Source organism: Dreissena polymorpha, chromosome 5, assembly GCF_020536995.1.
Source record: "Dreissena polymorpha isolate Duluth1 chromosome 5, UMN_Dpol_1.0, whole genome shotgun sequence".
Taxonomy (NCBI): domain Eukaryota; kingdom Metazoa; phylum Mollusca; class Bivalvia; order Myida; family Dreissenidae; genus Dreissena; species Dreissena polymorpha.
Window position 1 is genome coordinate 80,586,954 of NC_068359.1, and position 25,683 is coordinate 80,612,636.

General features: G+C 38.3%; 2 protein-coding genes across 2 annotated transcripts in view; both read right to left on the reverse strand.

Annotated features, from left to right (window-relative positions):
• Window positions 1-4,207: 4,207 nt before the first annotated feature.
• LOC127882120 (G-protein coupled receptor 84-like) lies at window positions 4,208-7,514 on the reverse strand. The gene has a single exon (XM_052430577.1). It carries the CDS (start codon window positions 7,260-7,262, stop codon window positions 6,015-6,017), a length of 1,248 nt encoding a protein of 415 aa, XP_052286537.1. The 5' UTR covers window positions 7,263-7,514; the 3' UTR covers window positions 4,208-6,014.
• A 5,136-nt stretch (window positions 7,515-12,650) lies between these two features.
• LOC127832127 (inositol 1,4,5-trisphosphate receptor type 3-like) overlaps window positions 12,651-25,683 on the reverse strand; it is a 101,823-nt gene continuing 88,790 nt past the window's right edge. Inside the window, 11 exon segments of the mRNA XM_052357362.1 lie at window positions 12,651-13,897; window positions 14,313-14,450; window positions 18,006-18,125; window positions 19,086-19,163; window positions 19,999-20,151; window positions 20,663-20,838; window positions 21,710-21,833; window positions 23,070-23,184; window positions 23,613-23,774; window positions 24,578-24,715; window positions 25,444-25,613. Coding sequence (XP_052213322.1) covers window positions 13,142-13,897; window positions 14,313-14,450; window positions 18,006-18,125; window positions 19,086-19,163; window positions 19,999-20,151; window positions 20,663-20,838; window positions 21,710-21,833; window positions 23,070-23,184; window positions 23,613-23,774; window positions 24,578-24,715; window positions 25,444-25,613 — 2,130 coding nt within the window. The 3' untranslated portion in view covers window positions 12,651-13,141.

The following is a 25,683-nucleotide window of genomic DNA, read 5'->3' on the forward strand; positions in this document are numbered from 1 at the left end:
ATGTATGTTTAAGTTTAGATTAAACGGTTTTTTTTTACATTTCCATGTATAAGCAGGGATTTAGTGACCATTTTCTGATTGGTGTATGTTTAAGCTAAGACTTTACAACATGTTTTCTAGGTGGTTTATGCTAAAGCTAAGACTAGGTAAAACGTGTTCTAATTGGCGTATGTTTAAGCTTAGACTTAGTGAAATGTGTTCTAATTGGCGTACGTTTAAGCTTAGACTTAGTGAAATGTGTTCTAATTGGCGTATGTTAAAGCTTAGACTTAGTGAAATGTGTTCTAATTGGCGTATGTTAAAGCTTAGACTTAGTGAAATGTGTTCTAATTTGCGTATGTTTAAGCTTAGACTTAGTGAAATGTGTTCTTATTAGCGTATGTTAAAGTTGAGCCTTAGTTACGCGTTTTCTAATTGGCGCTAAGCTAAGACTAGGTAAAACGTGATCTAATTGAAGTAAGTTTAAGCGTGTATGCGTTAGTTGCGGGTGAGAATTTTAATTTTAAGCTCTCAATGGGTTGTCTGATTTAGCAGTGAGTGAGCATTATATATATTAGCTTTTAGTGAGAAATTGAAGTTTTAACCGTGTATGAGAAATTAGCCATGGTACCAGGACCGTCATACATTATAATGCATTAACAAGTGCGTAAATAGATTGTTAGTCAGACTAAAATGTATGCTGTATATGTCCATATCAGTTATTGATGAACTTACACGTGCATATTTTTATTCTGATCAGTTTTTACTTCATAATGTTGACATATTAATCTTTCTCTCAAGATCGTCCAAAGTTTCTTAAGTACTGTTCCCTGGCAAAGAACATGTGAAAATCCCCACTAATGTAAATGATACATGGTTAATCGCCGTTAACCAGAACAACCTTTAGTTATGTTAGTTATTTGTTTTGAATACATGGGTCGTGTTCTAAGAAAACTGGGCATAATGCATGTGCATAAAGTGTCGTCCCAGATTAGCCTGTGCAGTCCGCACAGGCTAATCAGGGACGACACTTTACGTTTAAATGACATTGTTCGTTTAAATGAAGTCTCTTCTTAGCCAAAATCCAATTAAGGCGGAAAGTGTCGTCCCTAACTAGCCTGTGCGGACTGCACAGGCTAAACTAGGACGACACTTTACGCACATGCATTATGCCCAGTTTTCTCAGAACACGACTTATTTATTCATCGAGTTTCTCATTGCCTATGACGACACCGCATGCGCAAATACTAAAAGCAGATTAGTTAAATATATAAAAATGAATATAAATCTTATAAAATTAGAACGATTATTCGAATAGGCATTCAATTTACAGAGGGAATAGTTTTTATTGCCCGATGAAATTACAGATCCCGTCGTAATTACATAAGATAATATCATTTGATAATAACTGTATGTAGTTCTAAAAAATTATGAGCTTGCTATCCCTGATTGTTGATACTTCAAAGCATTCTTAGTTCAAAATAAGTATATGTTGAGTAAATAAGATTAATTTTAATGACAATTTGTTATAAACATATGAAAAACATGTATAAAGATACGTAGACAAATATGACTGACTTTTAACATTTTTTGTACATGCTAGTTTTGTTATTTCTGTTATATACAACTCATAATTATATGTTTAGTTCGTTGAACAAAAAATCTCTTTATATATATCGTGTTCGTTTGCTTATAAATAATAACAAACTTTAATACATAGGTTTAAACTAACCCCGTTATGGCACGAAACTAGTCCAAGCAATAGTGTTACTTCGAAAACTAATTTATTTTAACAACATGTACTCCTAAATTTTTGTCGCCAAGGTTTATTCAAAATCAAATAATTACGTTTAAATGTTTAAATATATTAACGCTTGGTCATATTACAACTCCCGCTGAACTACGTTACAATGAGAGGTGCGTCTGTACGACAACGCGATACGGCGTCATAACTACAACGGTTACAGCGTCTTGACAGTTATAGACATACACACGCATTTATACAGGTTAATTCTTTGTTTAAACTTACACGTGAAACGGGATATGGCATTTATTTTCATTTATTAATGTTTCTTTACTCGCTACCTAAGCTATCGAGACATTTATTTAGCGTGAAATCATGATAAAAGAAAGAAGTTCAAGCTCAAAACATAAAAAATCCTAAAAAATTCGTTGTTGCTGGCTTTCAGTTTCTGTCACGGTGATTATTTGCAATGATTTGTATCAAGGTCACTCTTTTACAAACATGTGATGCCAATGTGTATACTATTATTGGTGATTTCTATCCGATTTTGCAAAAAAAGTTGTAGCATGTCAACTCCGTGTTCATGTTACGTTATCTTCTCTTATGACTAAGACATGTTACGGTGTCTTCTTTACAGCGTTACAGCGCCTGCAGGAAGTCAAATTTACAACCATGGAGATTTTGTTCCACGAGAGTAGCATTTTTAATTACCTAAATTACTGTAAAGAATTTAACAGGAATAAAGAAAATAGTTCGCACATCGAAAGTGGGGAATTCAATAACATATTAAGGTCATTTAAAAGCAAGACTTCATTTGGGTAATATTTATTTGTATTTCTTTATGGCGATTTTGTTAATCAATCAGTAATACAATTTTTAATGATTTGGTACATTTATTTTTGGACAAAATAATAGTAAATATATTTAATTAAAGACTGAATTAATCTTAGAATCGCAAATTCATTAATATTTGTTTATGTTTTTTTTAAATAATTCAGTACTACAATATTTTACAAGACTTTAAACATTTGTTAAAAGCATTAATCTTAATAAAAGATCTTCTATTAATTCAGTCTTTAAATCAACATGTATTAGTATATTTTTTTAATAAATGCACCAAATCTTTAAAAATGTTAGCATTGATTTATTTAAATCGTAAATTTACTTTCAATAAAGTTACATTTTAAATTCAATCTACATTTTTTGGTTTGGTACCTAAATAATTCTTTTAAAAAAGTTCAGTGGTAGCTCATTCATGCCCCCTTTACTGTAGGCATTGCATTAATTAATCAATTAAAAATTAATCACCAGTTTGCAAATATATGCCCTGATGTAAGACAATAATAGGTGGCATTAAGACCTCATTGTAAGTATATCTCTATAAAGATCCATTTTACCGAACCCTCCACAACATTCACTATATTAATATAATTTATCGAACTTGCTATTTACCGAAACATTTAGTACCCGTCGATACTATACCGTAACCTTAAACATTTTGTAGTAAATGCACTGTAACACTCTGTAAGACGCCGTAACATTTTAATTCATCAAAATTTATCTCATTACACTTACATGCAGTTAATTTTGAGACAGATCTTGATAAGATTGATTCAATATTCTTTCTTGCTAACGTTTGTTTGCATTTTCTTCTGTTAAATGTCAGACTTTGAATTATATTCTAATAATTTTATGAGTTGTCTATACAGGTCTGTAAAACTTCCATTTTTTCGAGTACATAGGAATAAATTACATGGCAAGCTGTGAAAGAGGAACACAATATCCGTGTTTAAATTAACATTGGCTTACAAATACAACTATTCAAAATTACCGATATTATCATTTATTTTAACAACGCTCCGTATCGTCAACAAACTGTGGAAAGACGCCGTAACCTTTGTAGTTATGACGCCGTATCGCGTTGTCGTACAGACGCACCTCTCATTGTAACGTAGTTCAGTAGGAGTGATTACAATCAAAAACAAAAACATGCAGGTATCTATTATCGCTTTGGAACTCGTGACTTGTATCTATACGCACATTATGTTGATATTGTCGTCGTTTTTAAAATAATTACTTTATTTATAAGCAAAAATAATATTCATAAACTTTTGCTGCATATGAACGGCGTGAACTAACATGCAACGAACGGGGAGGCCGCCATCGAAAAAATAATATTGGCATGTATCGATTTACATAATCAGCATTGATTTCCATTAAATTCTTTTTTTAAGGAAATATCAAACTGTTCAATTTTACGAAATAAACTTATACAAGTATTATGATTAATATGACAATAATAATAATAATATTTCGCGCGATGCAGTGCTATACTTATTCGTTTTTGAATATAATTTGTTGTTTGAGAAAATGTGATGGCTGAAAAATTGAAACTATGGGCAGGTCTATGAAAGAAAATGCCCACCACAACACTTGTTCAATAGGTACGTATATAAGGTCGCCGTGGTGTAATGGATATGGTGTCCGCCTAGCGACCGGGAGGTCACGGGTTCGATCCCCGCTGTGGGAGCGTTCTTTCGATCTCCCATATAGACACCAAGTACTGGTTCTAGGCTCAGGAAACGGACTCGAGAGCATTTCAAATAAGTAGGAATTACTTTCTATGCAATCGAGCTAAAATAAATAGGTTTAAACTAAACTAAATAAATCCGTATGGACGGATATAAAATACCTTACTCACGAGTGTGCATACATGCGTGCGATAACATGTAATTAAAATAGGCAAAGGGAAAAATGTTAAAATACAGTACGTGTTTTTCGTAATTTCTGTTTTATTCCGCTCTTTCGTTTCCAACACAAGATATAACTGGTAAATGTTTTAATGGCGTAATGCACCCCAATTACAGAGATCGTTTGTGTTTCCTTGGAAATAGATTTGTTTCTTTTAACCGCCTTATATCTGCGATTCCAAGTAAATAAATCTACTAAAAAGGTCTGTTTGTTGTAAAGTACCGCGTTTGTTTATCAGTTCGCTCAGATTCCCCCATTCGCCGCAATAAATTATTTGAATTAAGAATCTTGCCCTCTTGAATAATACACGTTAACATATACCCACATATTAAACCTAGTGCTTTCGAATTTGATCATCCGCATATCGTGTACTTAAGAAAGAGAACATAAATCTCCCTTTTGTTATTTAAGACTTAATCTAAGTATATCATCTATGGACAGCACGCCGTTCTATTGACATTGACAAAAGATACAAAATACAATGTCTTAAGGACATCAAACATTTATCTTATCATGAATCTAACTGTTTCGTTACTGCGTGGGTATTATGTTTTAAGTGACTCGTTCACGGATGTTTTTTATTAAGAACATTTTAAAAAAGTAAATAAGCGTCTACACATTAAAAACATAAACAACAAAACAAACTTTTTAACTAGCAATACATAAAAAAACTTAAAACTACTAAAAAAACGCATACAAATGAATACAACGCATTTGAAATATAAATGAAATTCTAGTTATAACCAAATAATAAAAAATGTCTCCACTTTAGATTGCTGAAAGTTTATATATAGAATCTGAAACATATCTCTGAGCGATATCTGAGAGAAATATCAGAATGAAAATAATATATGAATGTGTATATAAAACTTAAAATAGGTTGAGCCGCAATATAATCTTTTTTATTGTAACGCGTTTCACACGCTTAGTATGGGTAACCTTTTCAACTGACAATAACCTGTAAGCAAAATGTATTTTAATCAATTAATTATCAAGGGTGACCGTTTGAACTGGCAATAACACTGTAAGCAAAATGTATTAAATATATGTGTATACATGTTATATTGTTATACATGTATTATGATTAATATGACAATAATAATTATAATATTTCGCGCGATGCAGTGCTGTACTTATTCGTTTTTTAATAAAATTTATAGTTTGAGAAAATGCGATGACTTAAAAATTTGAAACTGTGGTCAGGTCTATGAAAGCAAATGCGCACCACAACACTTGTTAAATAAGTACGTGTATTACTGTATTGAAATATGAGTCGCGTTCTGAGAAAACTGGGTTAAATGCATGTGCGTAAAGTGTCGTCCCAGATTAGACTGTGCAGTCCGCACAGGCTAATCAGGGACGACACTTTCCGACTAAATTGGATTTTTTCTAAGAAGAGACTTCATTTGAACGAAAAATGTCATAAAAGCGAAAAGTGTCGTCCCTGATTAGCCTGTGCGGACTGCACAGGCTAATCTGGGACGACACTTTACGCACATGCATTATGTCCTGTTTATTCAAAACGCGACTCATATAGTAATTAGCACTCGCATTTTAATATCTTTTTTAACTCTGTCTTAAATTTCTCGTCCATGGTCGCGTAAATAAAAGGGTTGACGAGATTGTTAAGAAGGAATGAATAGAACACAATCTGATACAAATTGTCCTTGGGCAAGGTGTCCTCGTCCTCCTTGCTTACAAACATGCTCCACAACATCAGGGTCAAGTGCGGGAGATAACTGATCACGAACGCGATGGTAACGAACGTCAACATCTTCGTTATGCGTAACGTCTGACGTCCTGATGACGTCGAAGACGATAAACGCTTCATCACCTTGCTCGCCCATTTGGACGATTTCTCCCGAAGCCGAGATTTCGATTTCTTGCTTCCGTCGCTCGTGTTTGAGTCAATGCTGTTTTGAACAATGAGTTGTCCTCTTAATTCCATAGCACGTGATGCACGGGGCGGCTGCAGTTGTGCGCCATTTTGGGGCGGGAACTGAGAATCGCTTTCAATAATATCGTCATCGCTTTTCTCGAGGGAATGGTCCGTCCTACTGTTACACTGTTCGGTTTCCTTCTTTTTAATGCGCTTGGTGATACGGTCTTTGCCCATCTTCGACACTGTTCTGGCGATTCGTATATAGCTCACCGCCATAATCGCCGTGGAAAGGAAAGCTAAGGCTAGGAGGTATACGTTGAAGTATTTCGGCCATTCGGTCTCGCTGAAATGGTCGGTGATAAAACACTTTGTTCCTGTGGCGTTTTTATAACCAGTTGAAATAGTTTTGTTTCCATACAGCACAAGCGCCGGACTAGACGATATAGACGATATGCCGAAAACCACCACGTATATAGCCCGCTTCGCCATCGGGACCGTAAACTGGGTTTTAAATGGCGTGCAGATTTTGCGGCATCTTTCTATAGCAATCAAAACCAGGGTAAGACTCGATGCGACGCACGTGTAATAGAGGACAAACCGGAATATTTTGCACGAGATTGCGTCATGGTAGTGAAAGGCAAAGAATGACTCCGATATAATCCAAGGGGCTCCAACAGCGCAGGCCAGAAGGTCATAAATGGCGAGCGTGAGAATAAAACATCTATGCGTCGAAGATGTAAATCGAAAATAAAATATTATTAACACCAGAATATTACCAATTACGCCGATGATCATAATAAGCACTAGATACACAATCGAACCCACCAAAGTCCGAGCTTTTTCGCGACTTAGATCTGCGTCCGTCCAGTTTTTACTGTCGTCTAAACCTGACACGGGCGAGTACATTTATGCCCTTTTAATATTCAAACGTTCAGTACAGTGAATAATCCGTTAATTTGAAACACGAACACGAACTAGTATCCCAGGATTTCGAACACAGTACCCGATCAGTTCCGATGGTTAAAATATTAGCAACTATTCACAGCACAGCGTAAAACTACATTAATAATTCATCCAATACTTGAGTATAACTTCCGTAGTCCAACGCTACCGGTCACAACGCGATATATCAAGTGGTTTCTATTCTACCAAATCTAACCTAATACTTATGATATGTCGGGAAATGACATGCCATCTCTGACGTGCGTGTATCAACAAATACATCAGTGTTCATCGGTCAGGCGTCTGGATTAATCTGACGCGCGAACTTTTGCTCTTTTGTAGTTATATCAGACGCTGTGTTAGTACGGGTTACGGCGGCTTTTCCTCTGATTTCACCGATAATTAGCCTAAGCGCAAGGCAGTCGATCTTTTGCAATATGATAGAGGGGATTTACTTGTGATTATCATATTGTTACAATACACGACCTTGTGGACTCGAGTACACATCATCAACTATTAAAACTAAATGAAACAAGAAATATCTTTAAAAAAGATATACGGCGTAAATAGTTTAATGAATGAGATCAAGTATAGCGAATGTCTTTTTCTGTGCAGTTCTTAGCTGCATCACACGCAGTACGGGATGTTACTGGGAGTTTTCGCGGCTTATTTAAGAAATAATTCGTGTACGTTATAGTTTGTTGTCGAATAACCCACGGCCGGAAGTTTAGATGCGTAGGGATTAAATCACGAGTGCGAAGCACGAGTGATTTGAAACCACGCATCTAAACTTCCGGCCGTGGGTTATTCGACCACAAACTATAACGTACACGAATTATTTCGATTCTAACACGATTTTTACTAAAGATTTATAGAATGTATCTTATTTTTCTTGCATACTATTTTATGTGAAGCTCCGCCCATAAAAATAGCTTTCGGCTGTTCTGTCGATCAGATCTCCGCCCTCAATAACAGCCAAACTGGATGGAAAAAAACCCATTTCATTTCTCACGTTTGGTTAACTAAGAACAACAACTTGCGTAAACTATTATGTTTTCATTGTACTCTTTAAATTAACGCAAGAGTGTTGAATCTACAAGACAACAACTCCGATTCGAACTTCAGCCATTTCAGTATCGAAGCAGCAGACGAACACCGTGGGAAATTGGGTCAAGTTTACGCATTTCTGTTCATAGCGTAGTATTTTGTCACGTGACTTTCATTCATAAAATACCGGATTATTACGCTGGTGGAAAATGTATCGGCATGTTTTGTTTAGCTACAGCGCGTGCTTTCGGTGTATAAGCTCCGCCCATAAGTTATTGCAGAATAACCCACGCTTGATTTCCTTCTTTGTCTATAGAAAACAAGTCACGTGCCGTGTTAGAATTTACATTATAACATATTGCTGGTCATAAACCTATAGATACAAAACAGAAAACCAAAAGAAGAATGGAAGTGAAATTTAAACATATGAGTCAACCGGCCACACGAGAAGTATCCGTATTTATAGGCACGTTCTTCGAACAAACCTGTTTTAGTGGTTTGTCGGGCATTGCTATTTGATTCGATTATTAACAGTATCAATTATCATCGTGCTAATGCTTAAAGTGATATTATGGGCATTTTGCACTGTTGAATTGAGCTGAAAAGAATTAACAGGTCAAAAAAGTTAGTTAAAATGTGGTTACTGATTAATTATCTGCAACTCACCTTGCTACCAGTTGTTTATAAAAATATATTTTATATTCGATATTATTACGTGACCCACCCAGTCCTGTAAGCTGAAATGATCCGTAAAACAATTTCGTGTCTTTGTGTCGTATGAACAAATCTGCACTAAAACTAAATTTAGGTTCAACTCGTAAACGCATGATCAGTTGTCAAACGAAAGTACGGTTGATATTCAAATGCATTATTTTTCTCTTTCTGGTATATTGTTTTAGTATGATGATGCTGCATTAATTAATATAAGTGTATATGAAGTAGAAACATCAAAAATAATCAACGGTTGCGATAGACACCTATAAACTGTTACATGCTCATAATATCACTTTAGTACATTAGGCAATATGGACGAATAATTATTGTTTAATTATCAACAATAATATTTATCATTGTATTGTTGAAAACACACTAAGAATCTATTATTTACATACCATAATTATATTGCTGAATATCTTCATTTAACATATTTCTGGTCTAAAGAAAATTCCAGGTCACCTAGTTCACGGATAGCGTCTTTATTATATAACGATTATTTTACTGGCCGCCAACTCCGGTGATGACCTGTATATAAACTCTGAATGACCGCAATTTGACCCGATATACCTCGCGGGTTGAAATGCAATGCTTTAAAGTGAGGCCTCGCTTCCATTGCTCTTTATACTTTTACATGCTAACATGTTGACAGGAATAAGGAAGTAAGTACTAAATATGAGAACATAGCCTTTTAAGTATAAAGGCTCTTGCGCTGGTAATACTCTGAAAATAAAAGGTGTACGCACAAACTGTATTGATGTCGAGAATTGAGTGTAAAACTGTTCTATCTATTAAGCCTTTTCATTCGAGATAAAATTGTTTCATACAGTAAAACAGTGTTACAAAGACGCGGATATGTTTCCAATGTTCTGGTGGTATACTCAAATCAGCCAATGGAATAAATGAAGTGTATTCATTCGTACCTAGCCGCGGGAAATTTTATTGGAATTTTATTGGACACTTACAAAGGTCAGGCTAAGGTGAAAAGCTGGCTTAAGACAGCTTACGCCGAAAAATACTGTACTAATTGGAAAAAAGTGTGTACAATTTATGCTATTACAGTGCGTACGTACATTAACATGTTGATAAAAGTTCATCCTATCTCGAACGCTTAAATTTCACGTTGTGAAACAACTAACAAACAGTTGTTAATAAATTATACTTCTTGTATAATTAAAAATGGCCTATTGATATTTTTATGTTAGCACAATATTTTCACTTCCTGTGTTTATTGACAAAACATTCAGTTGTGGATGCTTAAACTATATGGTTTATTCCAAATAATAGAATGGCAGCATATAAGTCGACCTTTATTTGGTCGGTAAATTGGCATTTAATTACTTACCGACTGCTGTTTTCAATAGATATATCTATTGAATCTATATTCAATAGATCTAAACGGTCGCGGCAGATATTGTGATTTAATCATTGCATATTTGGAATGAATGATGTATAGATAATAGTTGGCCTGAATACTGAAATCTCTCGCCAAAGGCTTTAAGTATCGATATCCGTTTTAACAGAAATAGCAAATGCGTATTTGACAGAGAATACGAGACCAATAGCTTTTGCATTTATTAAAAAAAAAATTAATGGGCCTGTTCACGATTTGGTAAATTGACAAAATTAAAAAAAGTTCGCAAAATTTCGTTTTAGTTATGATATTTGTGAGGACACAGATATACTGAACATTTACCATGTTCTAAAATATTCACTATATGCATCTTTTGACGATTTAAAAACCAGAATATTATAAAGCGTTGCAACGCGAAACCAGAATAATTTGGAGAGTTCTGTTGTTGTCGTTATTTTTTTTGTGAAACTACGAGGATTGCTTATATAAGGTAGAAAATACATGCATCATGGTATGAGCACGGATGGCCTAAGCGGTTTATTTTTACTCCAGGATTCCAGCGGTCAGTGGTTCCAGCCCAGTTGAGGGTTACTTTTTTTTTTTTTTTTTTTTAATTGTAATCTTGTATCTTTACTAGAGCTTTTTAGATCTCATATTTACATTTATCAATATTAAGCATTTAATGACAAACTTCAATACATGCCAAAATCTGTGAAAAGGCCCCTTTAAGACAAACAAAAAAAGCTCTACTATACGTGGTAAGAAACATAGAAGTGTTTTTAAATGTACAATCGAGCACATTTAGTTAACACTTTAACGAATGAGTCGAAGTTGGTTATGAAGTTTACAAAACACGGACATTGCCTTAATTGGCATGAATCAAATGTATAGATTTTTTTTTATTAGAAATGGCTGAGACGTATACAAAGAGGTTGTCAAATTAACGATCTTGTATTTATTACATATGCAATCAGTTATGCAATAGTTACTTTATGTATCTAAAGTTGAATTATGTGCATTTATATATATAAATGTATATATATATGATGTTTTTCCTAGAAATACAAATAAAATATCCATCCATCCATTCATCCATCGATCCATCCATCCATCGATCCATCCATCCATCGATCCATTCATCCATCCATCCATCCATCCATCAATCTTTCTATCTATCTATCTTTTGATACTTTTTGGATTGCTATGTTGATATCAATAATATAAATCGAAGGATTGACGAGTAAAGGGCAAAATAAATCAACGGGGATATTAATACGTTTATTTATAAAGTAAAAAAAAAGAAGTAACAAACGCTAGAAAGTCATCGAATGTACGCCTGCACGTGACTTATTTTAACTGTACGTGCAGAATAACAACAACAACATTTTCACTCTAAAATATGATCGAAAATTGAAGAATACACACACACGCATGACTTGTTTAAAAAGTAAATGTTCCTATAAGAGTTATAAAAATAACTAAGAGTTAACTAAATTAATTAAGAGTTTTATTGATCCAAGAAACTTCTGAGTGTATTAGATTTAATTTGTAGATATCGGAAAGTATGAGGCGACATGTGTTCTGTTACTATAGATACAAATTAAATGAGGCAGAACATCGATCGTACTGAATGATAACGTAGAAATCGCATTTAAACTAATTTGATTGCAGCAAGATAGTCAAGTTCGTATTTTAAAAGATAGTCACAGACACGTTGACATTGTTTAAATTATTTCATGATAATAGCATACACGTTATTTTTTTTTATGTTAACATACTTTTATATAATATTGTAACACGGAAAATCTTTTCGAGAAAAATACTACGCTTTATTTTTCGAGAAATTTCCGAAAAATTGTATCAAACTTGTCACTTTTAATATTCTTACATACCCGTATATAATCGTGCAAATAAAAGACATTTTATTTGGAAGAAAGTAGCGTCTATGATTTTTTTAAAGTTGCTTAATAACGCATGAATAGCATATGAAATATCAAGAGGAATAAAATATGGGAACGCCATAGGTAAAATATACCAACTGTCGGATAAGAAATGTTGTTGCAAAATTCAGGCGCAATTATATTAAGAATTTAAAATGTATTTCCATGCTCTTGTTAATCGAAATCAAGGACACATAAAGCACGAACAGTTCTACTACTCTAGACGTTTAATACACGCAATAATTTACTCTCTTTTTTTCAAATCTCGGATAGCAGCATATTCATAACGTTCCTCAATGTTTTGCTTAGCTTAGTTACTTGAAAAAGGATTATAAACACTTTTTATTACAAGGAAGTTTGGCAAATTAAAATTTCATAAAAATAAGCATTTATGCATCATAATCACTTAGGAAAAATAAACTTGAAGAGCTTGGCGTTTGCGGGGTTGACACTGTTGCAATACGAATGTTCTGATTGATCGTATCGTCTCCTGATCTTATTTTGTTTAAATTCACACATTACCGGTATGCAATTGCATTTTCATAATGCCTGCACATTTAGTAAATGATTAATAACGTCACGATTGCCCCTTTATCTCAAAGCACGTGCAATTAAGCACTCTAATATGCTCTTTGTGTAGCTAAAACGTATTGTTATCTTAATGGAAAATGCATCGCTATCGACATGAAAAGTAAGTTGCAAATTGGTCCATTGGAAGATTTGTTAGCATGCAGATTTCTTCTTCAAAATAAAATCCCACATCATTTTGCTAGACAGTAAATTATGTTTTAAAATCTCGTCTCCGGGATCCTGTCGTCAGACGTCACGCTGTCGGCGTCGCGCTCCCTGTCTACATCCGGTAGGCGGTCCGGCGGCAAGGTCAGAGGTCGACCTTCCGGGAACGTCTGCGACAGCCGCCGCTCCTGCGAGTACTGATGCGAGAGGTGACGTAAGTACGGCATCGGGTCCGACTCGGCGAAGAACGACGTGTGCTCCCTCGGACTGGTTGCGAGACTCATCCGTGGACTGCGCATGCGGTCGAACGACTGACGTCGACTCATGGAAACCGGCGCGATATCCAGTAAGTCGTTGTCAACGCCGAACACGGTCGGGCTCTGAACTCGTTCGTCGTAGCCGTAACCGCCGCCTATAAGCGGTTCATGGTCGTCCTCGTAGCGAGACGGCGACCGCCGCCGAAAGAGAGCGTCGCGCGGGTCCATGGGGCTGACGCTTCGTCGGCGTCGGTCGCGTAATGGGCGCCCACCCGGACCGCTCGCGACGATAGAGGGACGCCTCATTGTTACGCCTGTAAGACTCTGTCGGCGGGAGTAGCTTGGTGACAGAAGCTGCGGTGGGCTTTCTATCGCCAGCTGGAGTGTGGCCTGACCTGGCTGGTCGTCATCGTCGCCTCCCCGTATCGACAGATTATCCTCTGACGCCGAACGTGGAGGCACTTTGGCCTTTTTGCGGAAGGACCCGAGGCGGTATTTCTCCTCCCATGCCTTCTGCCTCATACGCTCTTCATATCGTTTCTTTTCCAACTCCTAAGATTGAAATGACAAAGTTGTATATTCTATACTTTTATGTTGCGTTTAGTGAGAAACAATCCAAAGAACATTAATCATATATCTATATCCATGAACATAAGTAAAAGTATATGATACAGTCCGTCACGATTGTCTGAATTACAAGATATTTCTGTATGTCAATGGCTTGCGAATTTATTTTTATTTTTTTGCACGGAGGTGTATTTTTATTTATAAAGAAAGTCGTTGAATGAATTATTTGGCAAAACGCATCATTGTTTCCAGATGAGGCTAACTGAGAGTGGGACGTGTCCATTCTGAGGAGATTAAAACCTATGTATAAAGCTACTGTCTCTAAAGTTAATGAACGCTTGCAATTGCCTACAAAGTGACTGAACGCTTGCAAATGTCTATAAAGTTATTGGACGCTTGCCTCTCGCTTCTGCTTGTCCACGATGGAGGTGACCTGGAACAGGAGGTCGTCTATCTTGGCCTCTGTTGAGTCCTGACCCATGGCCGCCAGCGACAGGGCGCGGTCCAGCGGGAAGAAGTCATAGTTCTCCTTCAGTAACTGTAAAGCAAGGGGATCGGACGATGGAATGAGTAAATGTACCACTAGTGACAGTGCGCGGTGAAGCCGGAAGGAGTAAAAGTTTTCCTGCCGTAGCTGTAAAGGCATGAGATACTGACTACTAAAGGAGGCAATATGGGCGCTAGTGATTGGGCGCGGTCCAGCGGGAAAAAGTCAAAGTTTTCCTCCTGCAGTATTAAAGGAATGTGGGAAAGATGATTACCGGTAAAGCAAAGTATATGACCGCTTGTGACAATACGTGCTCCGGTGAAAAGGAGTCAAATCTCCCCATCTGAAGCTGTGACGGTAGGGGAATACGACAATGAGCGGAGATAATATGACCGCCTGTTTCAAGACGCGGCCCAGCGGGAAGAAGTCAAAGTTCTCCATATGTAGCTGCTTAAGTTGGGGATGAAAGGATTAGAAGAGATAATGACTGCTAGTGAAAGAACGCGGCTAAGCGGGAAAAAGTCCTTGTTCTCCTTAAGTAGCTGTAAAGTTAGGGGGTGAAGACTAGGGCGCGGTCAAGCGGGATGAAGTCAAAGTCCTCCATCTATAGCTTCACAGGCACGATATAAAAACTATTAAAGGAGACAAAATGGCTGCCAACGAAATTGCGTGGTCTAGTTGGAAAACGTAAACGTTTTCATTATGTAGATGTAAAGGCAGTTGATAAACTATTTACAAAGCCAATATTACAGCCAGTAAAAGGGCGCGGCCCAGCGGAACGTAGTCCAAAGTCTCATTACGTAGCTATAAAGGCAAGAGGGGCAGACAAATACAGGAGAAAATGTGACCGCAAACGATAGAACGCAGTTCAGTGAAGATAAGTCCTTGTTATCCTTCTGTAGCTGTAAAGTCAAGTGACACAAGATTAAAGGAGACAATATGACACCTAGTGGCAGGGTGTGGTCCAGCTGCAAGAAAACAAAGATCTCATTCTGTAGCTGTAGATGCGCGGAAAATAGACGATTAAAGGAGATGATATGACCTCAACGCGACAGTACGCGGCCCAGCGGGAAGAAGTCAAAGTTTTCCTACTGTAGCTATAAACGCGAGGAAGAGAGACGATTAAAGGAGATGATATGGCCGCTTGTGACAGGACGTGGTCCAGTTAAACGGAGTCAACATTTTTCTTCAGTAGCTGTTCAAGCAAGGAAGATATACGATTAAAGCCATTTAAATGAGATACTATAACCGCTAGTGACAAGGCGCGGTCAAGCGGGAAGATTTGAAAGTTCCCCCGCTATCGACAGGGCGCGGTTCAGTGGGAAAGAGTAAAAGTTCTCTTGCATTAGCTGTAAATGCAGGCTAGGCATACTACTAAAGGAGACGGGCGACTGATAGAGTGCGGTCCAGTTTGAAGAAGGAAGTAAAAGTGTTCCTTCAGTAGCGGTAAAAAAGGATGGGGAATCAGACTATTAAAGAAGACATTACGGCCACCAACGACAGGGCACTCTCCATCAAAATTAGTCATAGTTCTACTTCTATATATGTAAAGGCAAGAAATGCGTTCTCCATTTGCATACGAAATGGAAGTGTATTTGTTAATCCTTTTTTAACTGTTAGAACTTATCGGTTTGGTTTAAAATTTGAACATTCATTTAGGCCGATTGCATATAAAGCCTTAAGTTAATTGAACGCCCTAGAGTCCGTTACCTGGGTAAAACCAGTTCTTAGTGTCTTTGTGGGAGATCGAACGATCGCTCCAACAGTAACCTCCTGGTCGTTAGGTGGTCGATACATATCCACTACTCTACGACGACCCCTAAACTTGCTAGTTTGTAAAGGAAAATCTCTAGAGACGTAAAGTCGTTGATCACCACGGTGATCTTTAGACTCACTAGTTTGTAAACGAACATCTCTAGAGCCGTGTAGTTGTTGATTACCAGGGCGACCCATAAACTTACTAGTTTGTAGACGAACATCACAAGAGCCGTGTAGTCGTTGATCACCACGGCGACCTCTAAACTTACATAGTTTGTAAACGAACATCTCTAGAGCCGTGTAGTCGTTGATTACCACGGCGACCCATAAACTTACTAGTTTGTAGACGAACATCACTAGAGCCGTGTAGTCGTTGATCACCACGGCGACCCATAAACTTACTAGTTTGTAGACGAACATCTCTAGAGCAGTGTAGTCGTTGATTACCACGGCGACCTCTAAACTTACTAGTTTGTAAACGAACATATCTAGAGCAGTGTAGTCGTTGATTACCACGGCGACCTCTAAACTTACTAGTTTGCAAACGAACATCTCTAGAGCCGTGTAGTAGTTGATCACCACGGCGACCTCTAAACTTACTAGTTTGTAAACGAACATCTCTAGAGCCGTGTAGACATTTATCGACACGGCGACCTCTAAACTTATTAGTTTGAAGACGAACATCTCCAGAGCTTGTAGTAGTTGATCACCACGGCGACCCCTAAACTTGCTAGTTTGTAGACGAACATCTCTAGAGCCGTGTAGTCGTTGATCACCACGACGACCGCTAAACTTACTAGTTTGTAGACGAACATCTCTAGAGCCGTGTAGTCATTTATCACCACGGCGACCTCTAAACTTACTTGTTTGTAGACGAACATCTCCAGAGCCGTGTAGTCGTTGATTACCACGGCGACCCCTAAACTTGATAGTTTGTAGACGAACATCTCTAGAGCCGTGTAGTCGTTAATCACCACGGCGACCGCTAAACTTACTAGTTTGTAGACAAACATCTCTAGAGCCGTGTAGTCGTTGATCACCACGGCGACCTCTAAACTTACTAGTTTGTTGACGAACATCTATAGAGCCATGTAGTCGTTGATCATCACGGCGACCTCTAAACTTACCAGTTTGTAGACGAACATCTCTAGAGCCGTGTAGTCGTTGATCACCACGGCGACCGCTAAACTTACTAGTTTGTAGACGAACATCTCTAGAGCCGTGTAGTCGTTGATCACCATGGCGACCTCTAAACTTACTAGTTTGTAGACGAACATCTCTAGAGAGTGTAGTCGTTGCTCACCACGGCGGCCTCTCAACTTACTAGTTTGAAGACGAACATCTGTAGACCCGTGTAGTCGTTGATAACCACGGCGACCTGTTAACTTACTAGTTTGTAGACGTACATCTCTAGAGAGTGTACTCGTTGATCACCACGGCGTCCTCTAAACTTACTAGTTTGTAGACGAACATCTCTAGAAAGTGTAGTCGTTGCTCACCACGGCGACCTCTAAACTTACTAGTTTGTAGACGTACATCTCTAGACCTGTGTAGTCGTTGATAACCACGGCGACCTCTAAACTTACTAGTTTGTAGACGAACATCTCTAGAAAGTGTAGTCGTTGCTCACCACGGCGACCTCTAAACTTACTAGTTTGTAAACGTACATCTCTAGACCCGTGTAGTCGTTGATAACCACGGCGACCTCTTAACTTACTAGTTTGTAGACGAACATCTCTAGAAAGTGTAGTCGTTGCTCACCACGGCGACCTATAAACTTACTAGTTTGTAGACGTACATCTCTAGACCCGTGTAGTCGTTGCTCACCACGGCGACCTCTAAACTTACTAGTTTGTAGACGAACATCTCTAGAGCCGTGTAGTCATTGATCTTCGTCCCGTTGAGATGGATGAAGAAGAAAATATACGACCACATGTTGTGCTCTTGGCGGACATGATGCTCGAACCCCTGAAACAAAAATGGCGTTTGACGGTCAATTGTAACATGCTATTTAGTTTAAACATAACTAATTATCGCTCTAAAAGGGACTTAATGGTTAATTATAAAGCCCAATTCTTTTGATAAAATCGAGCTTGGATAACTTATATATATGTATTATTTTCCTAGAAGCGGGAATACGGGGCTAAAGCATGTGTGGAAACAGTCATTTCAGATTAGCCGGTGCAGACCGCACAGGCTAATAAGATACTAAAATGTCCGCCTAAACTGGATACCGCTTAGAAGAGAAATCTTTCAAGAGAAAATTACATTACAGGGGAAAACTGTCGTCAGTGATAAGCCACTGTGGAAGGCACAATCTGGGACGACAATTTATGCAAGTGAATTAAGCCCCGTTTTCCCAGAGCGCGACCCATGTACAGAACACACTGATCATTGTTAAACTACTCAATAATCAATGCACGATGTCACTTTTCGGAACGCACTGCAATATATTTCTTATTTAAATAGTGCATAATTTACCTTATTATGTAAAAATCAAAATATTGTTCGTATAATTGCCGTGTATCAATAAATACACAACTTTGTGTCACCTTGATGTATACTTTCGCTTTCGTGGTTAAGTCGAGGGTAGGTACTTTGTTTATGGAACGAAATAGGAATATATCGAAATATATTTCGTAAACAAATAAATCTATAAAATATAATAACTGTCCCTGGCGTTTCCTGTATGGTAAAATATTAATGACAACATAGTACTGAGTCAGACTTATAAAAAAATCCACGAATACATACATACATACAATGCCTTTTCCAAAAATAAACATAAGTTTTTTCCACGAATACATAAATCAATACAATGCCTTTTCCTACCACTTGAGGCATAATTATACACTTATATCAATTGGTATCATGTAACCGCGTTTAATAGTGACGGCTGAAATATGAAAAAGGAAAGCGTCTACCGACCTGACCATGATGTTCAAAGTCGTAGCTGTTCCTACTGCAGATAAAGCACGTGTCCCGCATGTCAGACTCGGAGGTCCACTGCAAGACAAGTCAGAGTTAGGTTTGAGTGAACGGCGACAATTTTGGTGACGATGATAGTGGTGGCGATAGCAATGGTCAAGCATGATTGTGTGACTATTTTAAAAGTTAACTGACGACAAAATGTGTATACAAACAAATAAAAACGGTTTTAAGAATTATATTTTTCAAGAGTCCACCAAAACCTTAACCCATGTATGCCTAGCGTCTAGAAAAAAGGCCTTGGCAAAAAGCGTAGACCCAGATGAGACGCCGCATCATGCGCTGTTTGCTTAAAGGAATTTCTGTATGTAATATTCTAAATAAAGAAATAAATATACTAGACATCCCTAATCGTGGAAATAAATTGATCCAATTTAGAAGGATGAGAGAATCCACTGGGCATAAATGGGTTAAGTATTCAATGTTTCAAGAGTCCACCAAATCCTTCAACATGTTCAACATGGACCTCATACACACTAATTAAAAAAAAAGTCTAGCAGGCATTTGGTAAAAGTATTTAAAACATGTTTATGTAAAAATGTAAAACATATTTTTTTAGCAACTTAATAACGTAAGGACCATGGTTTGGCCGCTGTATGTATATATGAGCCTGGCTAGGGGAAAACCGGACTAAATGCATGTGCGTAAAGTACTGCCCCAGATTAGCCGGTACAGTCCGAACAGTATATTTTGCTTGACGGAAGTCTCTTTTCAGCGAAAGTTCAGGTAAGGCGGAAAGTGTCGTCCCTGATTAGCCTGTGCGTATTCTGCAGGTAAATCCGGGACGACACTTAACGCACATGCATTACGTCCCATTTTTTAAAAGGAAGGCTCATATTAACACATCCTCCACCTTCAGATCTCGAAGTTCCGAGAAGGTGTCCACGATGATACCGAAGATGATGTTAAGACCGATGGTCGTGATGAAGATGAAGAAGGTCACGTGGTACACTACAACGAGGCCGAACATCCGGAAGTCTTTCTCCGTCTCGTGCGCGCGCAAATTCTGCGAAAATGAAGGAAATGCATCACTCTACCCGATGAGGAAAATCTAATCGCTCTTTCCAAGTGTTGCCATTAACATTAAGATATTCAACAGATGTCGTGTCAAGTGACCCACCTTTGAAACTTAAATGAATCTTGTTTTAGAATAAACTGTCGACTTAATTTTATAATTAAAACCAGTTGTTCTTGTAAAAATATTTTTTTAAATCAGTTGAAAGATGGTCGTAAATCTGTTAAAATGCAAAACTACGTTCTTTGTAAACTGGGCTAAATGCATGTGCATAAAGTTTCGTCCAGGATAAGCCTGTGTGGTAATCAGCGTTAACACTTTACGCTTAAACTTGATTAAAACGCATTTAAACGCAATATACCATAAAAGCCGAAAGTCTTTTCCCTGATTAGCCTGTACGGACTGCACAGGCTAATCTGGGGCGACACTTTTCAAACAAGCATTAAGCTCAATTTTCTTAGACATTGGCTCAATTCAATCATCAACTAAACAGCGTTCCTACTTCAAAGAGGTCCCCGATGAGCCCGTATCTGATGACGGTGATGGTACACTGCCACAGGTTGTCGCAGTACATGTAGTCACACGGGTTGAACATGCTGCGCATCATGGCAAAGCTGACGATGGCGTACAAGTAGAACACCACCAGGCCCAGAATTCCCACCCACACCAGCGACCGACCTGCAATCGTACAGAGAGCACCTGTATGAGCCTCGCTCTGGGAAAATGTTATGTAATGCATATACATTCAGTCTCTGCCCAGATTAGCCTGTGAAGTCCGCACGGAGCAATCAGGGGCGACACCTCCCACTTTAAGGAATAATTCGTCTAAATGAAGTCTCTTCTTAGCGAAAACCCAGTCAAGACAGAAAGTAACGTCACTGATAAGCCTGTGCGGATTCCACAGGCTAAATTTGGACGGCACTTTACCCCTTGTTTTCATAGCGAGGCCCATATGGGATCTGACTTCGGTTTAAAGGCATGTCAAGATGACATTTTTAGCGTGTTTATTGGCACCGCACTCTAACCGATCCCACTACCTTATTTTGTGAAATGACGTCATCAAAATAAAATGACATCATGTAAAACAAGTATAACAAGTATTACAGTAGCGTGCTAAACAGTTCGATATATTTTAATATAAAAACAACATCGAGCATCAAATCAGATAGAAATCAATAAATCTTCTTGGTCTACTGCTTCTTGTCGATCACTCAGGTGTACGCCGTCCCTCTGTGCAAAGGTAGCCGTGCGTTGTGGGTCCTCCAAACGGCCGCAGAGCTTTCCCTGCCTCGTGATTTCCTCCGCCCAGAGATCTGGTGGCTGAGGCCGTCATGAAGTGTACAGAAGTGAAGCAAATTTTCTTTTTTTAATGGAGATCTTAAATTGTACTTACCGTTTTCAGTAAAAACAAAATATTTTTTTAACCTCTCCGTATATTCCACTGGCATCATTATCCGCATATTGCGCTAGTAGCATTTTTGTAACGGGCGATATCATTGGCTGTTTTTTTTTCACAAACTTCCAATCAAATTCGAAAACCTGTACTAACCATTCTGTGTGACGGCCTTGATGACCCCGCTCAAGAGCTGATTGTTGTTGACGATGTTCAGGAGATGGAAGGCGAAGAAGTAGCCGTGAAACAGGGTACCGCCCACTGACAGACCGACGAAAGCCTACACCAAACGCGGATGGAAGATTATTTGAGCCGCATTATGGGGAAAACTGAATGCATTTGCGTCAAGTGTCGTCCCAGATTAGCCTGTGAAGACCGCACAGAGCTAATCAGGGACGAAACTGCCCGCTATTGCTTATTATAATGAACAAACAGACGACATTTTCATTTAAAATTGTTACTTATGAAGACAATACAGAACATTTAAATGGGTGCATCAGTAGAATACAAAGGGACAATATTAATAATAAATGTTAAATTGGTGCGTGCCATTTCTAGCTTAAATACATTTTACTATAAAAAAACAACAACAAATGTTCGCGTTATTATAAGAAAAAACTAATCGGTGTCCGTTTTGTCTTTGCGACATTTGTTGAGTTCATGCAAAGATTTGCAACACCCGAACGTTTATTGATATCGTGAAAGTGGATATGTATTGCGCGAGCAATTGTATCGATGTATGCATATGGACAAACGTACGATAACATACGTACTCTTAGTCCAAAAAACATTGGTCAACATTTATAAATCATGAGGACAATGGAAAAAATTCTCTATGAGCAATACTCTGTGAAAAAAGAGGTTTAATGCATGTTTGTAAAGTGTCGTCCCAGATTTGCCAGTGCAGTCTTGATGTATGCTAATAAGATACTTTTTTTAAACGAAAAATATCATCAAAGCGGAAATTTTCGCCTGTGATTAGCCTGTACGGACTGCACAGGCTAATCTGGCTCGCCTCTTTACGTACGGACTGCACAGGCTAATCTGGCTCGCCTCTTTACGTACGGACTGCACAGGCTAATCTGGCTCGACTCTTTATGTACGGACTGCACAGGCTAATCTGGCTCGACTCTTTATGTACGGACTGCACAGGCTAATCTGGCTCGACTCTTTATGTACGGACTGCACAGGCTAATCTGGCTCGACTCTTTATGTACGGACTGCACAGGCTAATCTGGCTCGACTCTTTACGCACATTCATTAAGCCCTTTCAGTGCGGGAACCGAATTTTGAAGGCCTTTGCAAACAGTTTGGATCCAGATGAGACGCCACAAAACGTGGCGTCTCATCAGGATCCAAACAGTTTGCTATTCTGATAGTGTTCTTTGAAAAAAATCGAAGAAAATGCTAATTTTAGAAATTCAGCAGAAGACATTTTAGAAGACGACAAATTTCCCAGCATGCAAAGGGTTAAGCCCCTTGTTCACAGAGCACGGCCCATATGTAGATGAAATACCATGTAGTATATAGTGCTGAAGCTGAACAGCTTAGCGTCCATCTTTGACACGTGCTGCTTTTCTTTTTCTTTGTCCACGTCCTCCTCCTTGCCCTTTGGTGTGTAAATGAAGGACCTAAAAATACACGTATAATTTTGAATAATTTCAGACTTATAGACAAGCTTCTATATAACATTCATCTTAAACAGACTTGTTCACAAATTTTTGTCTTTAAAAATGTCATTAAATATATTTATGGTGTTTTTGAATATTCTTTACTCATTATAATAGCAAGAAAACAATGTTGAATGAAATATATCGCTTTTCATGGGATTCGTATCCTGTACTTGTGGAAGCAAAGGCTATTGCACTTCCACTACTTCAATAGTAAACAGCAAAACGGTCACAATTATTATGTCAGAACTCAACGTTTATTCCAAATTATTGAGGAACTTTTACCGACTTCGAATGTTGATCATCGATAAATGAGCCAATATTGTTTACAATGTGTTATCTTACGGAGGATTCCGGAGAAAGCCGGCGTTTCACGATTGCCCACTTACTTGACAGACTCTAGCATAGCCTTGGGGTTGGGCAGGCGCGGATGGTTGCCAACAAAGTAGCTGATAAACACGAGTAGGCAGAAAAAGTTGTGGAGTCCGCCGAGAATGTATATGGCCAGCTTGTACTGGTCCTGGCTCAGATTCCGTATGTTTGGTATGGGGCTGCAAACATATGAGCCGCGCTCTGAGAAAACTGGGCTAAACGCATGCGCGTAAAGTGTCGACCTAATTTAGCCTGTGCAGTCGATCCATGCTCATCAGAGCTAATATGTCTCTCCTAAACTGGACTTTCATCTAGAAGAGCCATACTTAAAACAAAACATTCAAAACAGGCGGAAAGTTTTTTCCCTGATTAGCCTGTGCGGACTGCAAAGGCTAATCTGCGACGACACTTAACGCACATGCATTAAACCACGTTTTCACAGCGTGCGTTAAATGTGTATTAGAATCTTACGAGTCATCAAGGTTGCGTTTTGGAAAAAAAAATCACTGTGAAGTACCCGGTAATGCTTTCCATTAGAAAGCAAATAACTCCGGGAAATAACTAAGAATATTGTCGGGAATATGACGATTTTACTCTAACAAAGATTTCACAGTGTAGATTTTTTTTCATAAAAAAAAAACATGGGCAATAACCGAAATAAAATCACGGAAGAATTACATCACAAATAATATAAATATCGGCGTATGGAATCACTGAAGAATTATATCACATATATTAGAGATATCAGCATATGGAATCAAAGAATTATATCACATATATAGAGCCATCGGCGTATGGAATCACTGAAGAATTATATCACATATATTAGAGATATCGACATATATAATCAAAGAATTATATCACCTATAATAGAGAGATCGGCATATGGAATCTCTAAAGAATTACATCACATATATATAATAGAGAAATCGGCGTATGGAATCAAAGAAGAAGTATAACACATATATTAAGGCTATCGTACTCTCTGACGGCATATGGAATCACGGAAGAATTTTTCGCCATCCCCGGCGAGGACATGGACATTTTGGCGTCCCACGTAAGCAGCATCAGAATGTTGATGGCAAACGACAACACCGTCACCAGATGGTTCCAAACCAGCCTAGAAGTATGAGTCTTGTTCTGAGAAAACTGGGCTTAATACATGTGCGGAAAGTGTCGTCCCAGATTAGCCTGTGTAGTCCGCACAGGCTAATCAGAAATGACACTTTCCGCCTTACTTAGGTTTTTGCTAAGAAGAGACTTCATTTTAACGAAAAATGTCATAAAAGCGGAAAGTGTCGTCCCTGATTAGCCTGTGCGGACTGCACAGGTTAATCTGTGACGACACTTTACGCACATGCATTATGCCCGGTTTTATCGGAACACGACTCGTATGTATGTAACTTATTTATCTCATATATTGGAACAGTGTTACGTTTTAAAAATGACACTCACCTGTAAATAAACCAAAATAATATAGATTGTTTCGGGAAAACATTTACGGTAAATGTCGTAAAGTGTCGGAAAAAACAGAACTTAAAATGTTTTTTTAAAAGACAAAATACTGTAGTTCTATGAATAAACTAATAGGCAACAAAAGTGTATAAAATGTGTTGATGTACTGGCTATACTTAGTTTAAACCTATTTATTTTAGCTCGATTGCATCGAAAGCCTAAGGCTTATATAAACGCTCTCGAGTCCGTTTCCTGGGCCTAGAACCAGTACTTGGTGCCTTTGGGGGAGATCTAAAGAACGCTCCCACGGTGGGGATCGAACCCGTGACGACCCGGTCGCTAGGCGGACACAATATCCATAACACCACGTCGACCTAAACTGGCTATACTGACCATCCCTTCGTCAGCACGATAGCCAGCGGATTGCTGAGGATCTTCCTCTGATAGGCGATATCCTTCATGATGTCATTGGACCAGGCCATGAGGTCCCGGATCTTGTTGCTAGGCGACGAGCGGTCAACGTTCCACTTTAACATCTCCTTCACCTCCTCCCGCAGCACGCGCTGTAACGTCACGTGACATACTTTTTACCCATTCATTTGAGCTAGCTTTAATCGAGGTCAAAGGTTTATT